The following is a 4,518-nucleotide window of genomic DNA, read 5'->3' as shown; positions in this document are numbered from 1 at the left end:
AGTTGTCTCGATGGATAAATTACCAAAACAAAATTGCAAAGTGAGAGAACTCAACGACCGCGCACCCGAGATCAGCAATCACACACATGAGGTCAGAGATCACGCACTTTTTATGCAAAAACGATAATCTTGTTTCGGTTATATCTTCATTGATACAACTCTATCTTAGCTAAATAACCACTTGTCTTCACACATTTTTCAGTTTCTTTCCATCCAAGATTACAAATTGAGCAAAATGTTAAAACATCTTCCCTTACTTTAAAAATATGAAATCGATTGAAAGTGAAGAACTGATAACAATCTTCCATTACTTATCTCGTGTTTGATATTAATAACATTGAATGTTGATGATACAATGTTGGTTTAGAATAAATGTTGACAGACAATGGAATGTAATATTGATGTTGCATTGAATTTTCGTTTTTTGATTGTTGAAAGAGAGAGAAAATAGAGGAAAATGGAAACATTTTAAATCGAGGATAAAAGTGGTCTATCACATTAAAATAATAAAGAGGTCAATCGTAGAAAAGTTTTTATTTATTTATTTATTTTTAGTATTTTTCACAATTTTCCATAAAAAAACTTGGACTTGTACGAAGAAAACAATTGGGCTTTTATCGTAGTAAAAGAAGGGCCTGCTAATGGGCCGCATATCCAAATCCTCCAAATTTCTCTGAAACACTCTGAACTTCTTCCGGTCTGCCCGACGGTTATCTTCCCACAGTGGAAATGAGACACCCGCCGTCCTTCTTCCGCCTGCTGTTATTCATTTCCCGGTGCTCTTCAACCATTCCAATCCATGTAATTGCTTCTTCAGTATTTGCATTTTCAGTTCCTTTGGTTCTGCTTATGATTCTACGAATTCGATTTCCCGAACAAGCTTCTTTGATTGCTCTGAAGTGCAAATCTCATACTGCAATTGAAAAATTACTTATGATTCATACTCGATACTGCTTTTAATTAAACCCTAACCCATTTCTACGATCGTCCCTTCTAGTTAAGATGTATATTGTTGTAATTTGTTTTTCAATTTAGGTCTTGGGGTTTCACAATTTCATATTTTTTCGCAGGAGTGTTTTGTTTTTGCCGTGATTCGTTAGTTTTTAGGGGATGCTGAATCTATAAGCGTAATGGGTAATGTAGCCAGTTCATTGACCTCTGGTATTTTTTCGGCCATTGGCAAAGTCTTTGGATCTCCACTTGATTTTCTCTCTGGAAGATCCTGCAGGTTGGTTCCCTTATTTGCTTTTGATTTTCTCAGCATGTGGCTTCTATCCGTAAACTTAATCATTTACCTGATTTTGTCACGTTGTGTGTTTTCTCTATTGAATACTGATTACCTGATTTTGTCGTATTTTTTTCGTTTTGATTTGAGTATTGTTTACCTGTTTTTGTCACTGCTTGCACATGTTCGCAGTTCAGTTTGTGGATCAACATGGGATTTCATATGCTACATAGAAAATTTCTGTGTTTCCAATTTGCTAAAGATGGGAATGGTCTTGATCCTTTCATACTTTGGTGAGTGAAACAATATAGTTTTTGTGTACGTCTGTACTAATATGCTGGAATTTCTCCGTTTTCCATGGTTTCGAGAAAGCAGCTAAATCCTTGCATAGCGAGGTCCGAAGTTATCTAAAAGTACTACTTAGGTTAAATTATCTAAAAGTACTACTTAGGTTAAATTATAAGTTTAGTCTCTCAAGTTTAAAGTTTGAGCCTATTAATACTTTAACTTTTAAAATTATCTAATAGACCCCCGACTTTCAATTGTCTAATAAATCCTTGAACTTTCAATCTTTTGTGGTCCTTAACAAATTTAAGATTGTTAAAATTCTTTTTCTATTTTCTAGTAAATCGGTGGATTTTAAAAAGTTTGAATGTGATGGGATTAAATTTGTAATTTTGAAAGTTTAGAGACCAAACAAACACACCGTTTGGTGACTAACTTATATTCTAACGTACAACTTCATATATAAGCCCGGTTAATTATGTAAGCATAGCAAGGTTACCAACATATTTCATTACAAGTTACAACCAAGTTACACTATTACGATCTAGTTTCTCTTATTTATAAAACATTTCCAGTTCAATAGTTTAAACTAATTTAATATAGTGTGGAAACATGTCATTGTTTCTTCTATGTTTTGAAATGTATTAATTCATATCTCTCAACTTTTTTAGCGGCCAAATTAAAGTTGCTAACATCAGTAACTTACTGTATATTATATAATGATAAAATGCTGAATAACCTTATATGGTATGGGAAAATGTAGCTATTTTCCCTGTGTTTCGAAATGTGATGACTTCTAGTTATCATCAAATGAAGTTTTAGGCCATCAAGTATATGGCTTACTGATGTAATTGCAATGTGATAGGGAATACACTCTAATGTTTATTGTATAATAATGTTTATATATCTATAACCTTATACTACTATACCTGGTATGACTCTAAATCATATGCTCACAAGATAAAAAGAAATTTCTCAAGAAAGGCCGAAGGGATCCAAATCCAGTCTAGATGTTTTAGTTACAAACTTACAAGTCATAATGACAATTTTAAATCATTAGAACTAGGGGTGTTCAAACCCGACAACCCGAACAACCCGGACTACCCAACCCAAAATATAAGGGTTGGGTTGGGTTAGTTTTGTTTTTGGGTTGGGTTGGGTTGGGTTAAGCTTTCTCTATTTTTGTTGGGTTGGGTTGGGTCATGGGTTGGCTAAAAAAAATTTGGGTTGACCCAACCCAACCCGAATTTTATATATATAAATAAAATATACTATATATATTTATCTTTGTTTAAAATTTGATTACTTTGTGAATTTTAAATATTTTTATTTTAAAATTGTTATGATATTTGTCTTTATTTGAAGTTTGCAATAAATATCTTTGGTATAATTGATATTTAGCATTTGAATTTGATGAGATTTTAGTTATTAGTAATGTGTTGTATATATTTTTACATATTTTTAATTAAAAAGAAAAAAAAAACAAATTATAACCCGACAACCCAACCTAACCCAACCCAACTCATTGCTAATCCAACCAACCCGAATTTTCGAGTTGATCCAAAAAACACCCTCAACCTAACACAACCCAATCCATGTATACCCTTAATTAGAACCTAAGAAGCATGGACAAACTTACACGGACATGGCGATATGCCAATTTAAAACAAAACAAGGACATTGACACGTTGGGATACAGTTTTTTTTTTTTTTTTTTTTTTTAAATAAATGATCATGTTTGGGCTTTAAATTTGGGTCTGGCATAAAAGATTAGACCATTTTCTCTTTACTCAAGCATATCCAGGAAGTGTCCCAAATATGTCCACACGTGCCTGAAACCAAAAATAGGACACAAAATTGCGTGTCAGACATGTATTTGGAGCGTTTTGACATGGACACTCAGCCTAAAATGAGTGTACATGCTTCATAACTTAAAACTTAGTACCAAATAATACATGTGCATTTTTGTTTGTTGATTATTACTTAGAACATTAGTTCAGCACTTGAATTTGCCTTTATCTATGCAGTTCTTTTATTCCTATGTTTATTACATAAAATTGGCATCTTTGGATGCATTGGTCGGGGTCTCTGCAAAATGATATGGACGTGTTTAGCTTCCTATTTCTATGCATGGGAGTACTGCTGCACTTTCATGTGTATCAAGCTTGCCAGTGTCAAAAGAACAAGAAGACGACACCTTAGGAGAAGAGACCTGGAAGAAGAGTTTGAAAGCGAAGAAGGAAAATGTCAACATGGGTCAACAAGCGACTCGAGCAATGTCCCTGAACATGTCGAGTCGAGAAGTAGCAGACGGGCATGTCGTCGATGGAGGAGGAACCACAGAAGTTCTCGAATGAGAAAATCGTTGAGGCCGAGAGGTCATGGAATTCGAGTAAGGAGTGGTAGAGTGCTGGTCTATGGTAAGCATAGAAGAAAATCTGTTGAGGTTGGGAATCATTTGAATGAGATACATAGCTTTGGGATGTATGGATCATCCAAATTTGTGCATAAAGAAAGAAAATACAGAAGAGAAAGCCAAAGATGATAGCAGCTGCCTGGGATGTGAACTGTATATTTGTGCAAAAAAACATTCTAAAAATGTCTTCAATCTGTCTTTTTTTTTTTTTTTTTTTGGTCCTGTCCTCTTAAAACATCTCATTATTGTTTCATTATTGCCCATTGTTTCTTTCTTCCATATCAATATCAGGTTTTAAGTGGGAGATGTTTCTAATGGCTTTCTGGGGTCCCACATAAGGTTTGATGACTATTTTTGTTTTTATTTTTCTATTATTTTCTATTTTTGTTTAGGTTCTTTCAGTTTTTTAAAAAGGTTGAATTCTCAGTCAAATATAAAAACTAAACAAGTTTTAAATTTTTTTCTTTCCAAAATTTGCCTTCGTTTTTAAAAATATTGACAATACAAAAAATTTATGAATCGTGTTTATTAGCTTAAGTTTCAACCTAAACTTAAAATCAAATTGAAAATAAATGAGATACATAACTTAAGA

At 33.3% G+C, this 4,518-nt stretch overlaps 1 protein-coding gene across 2 annotated transcripts; it reads left to right on the top strand.

Annotated features, from left to right (window-relative positions):
* The first annotated feature begins 665 nt into the window (after positions 1-665).
* On the top strand, positions 666-4,277 carry LOC120085227. Of its 2 annotated transcripts, none has more exons than XM_039041126.1 (4): positions 666-801; positions 1,071-1,228; positions 1,418-1,518; positions 3,625-4,277. In XM_039041126.1, exons 2-4 carry the CDS (start codon positions 1,131-1,133, stop codon positions 4,053-4,055), a joined length of 630 nt encoding a protein of 209 aa, XP_038897054.1. In that variant the 5' UTR covers positions 666-801; positions 1,071-1,130; the 3' UTR covers positions 4,056-4,277. The 2 variants fall into 2 exon arrangements, with proteins under 2 accessions (XP_038897054.1, XP_038897053.1); XM_039041125.1 differs by having other exon boundaries at positions 3,538-4,277.
* The last annotated feature ends 241 nt before the right edge of the window (positions 4,278-4,518 follow it).

This window comes from Benincasa hispida, chromosome 9 (genome assembly GCF_009727055.1).
Source record: "Benincasa hispida cultivar B227 chromosome 9, ASM972705v1, whole genome shotgun sequence".
Classification (NCBI taxonomy): domain Eukaryota; kingdom Viridiplantae; phylum Streptophyta; class Magnoliopsida; order Cucurbitales; family Cucurbitaceae; genus Benincasa; species Benincasa hispida.
The sequence above is the reverse complement of the archived record's forward strand: the minus strand, read 5'-3'. Positions and strand labels throughout refer to the sequence as shown.

Coding starts and splice junctions, on each gene's coding strand:
- LOC120085227 (XM_039041125.1), top strand. CDS start 1,131: ATGGGTAATGTAGCCAGTTCATTGACCTCTGGTATTTTTTCGGCCATT. Junction 1,229..1,417: donor CTCTCTGGAAGATCCTGCAG/GTTGGTTCCCTT, acceptor ACATGTTCGCAG/TTCAGTTTGTGGATCAACAT. Junction 1,519..3,537: donor CTTGATCCTTTCATACTTTG/GTGAGTGAAACA, acceptor TTATCTATGCAG/TTCTTTTATTCCTATGTTTA.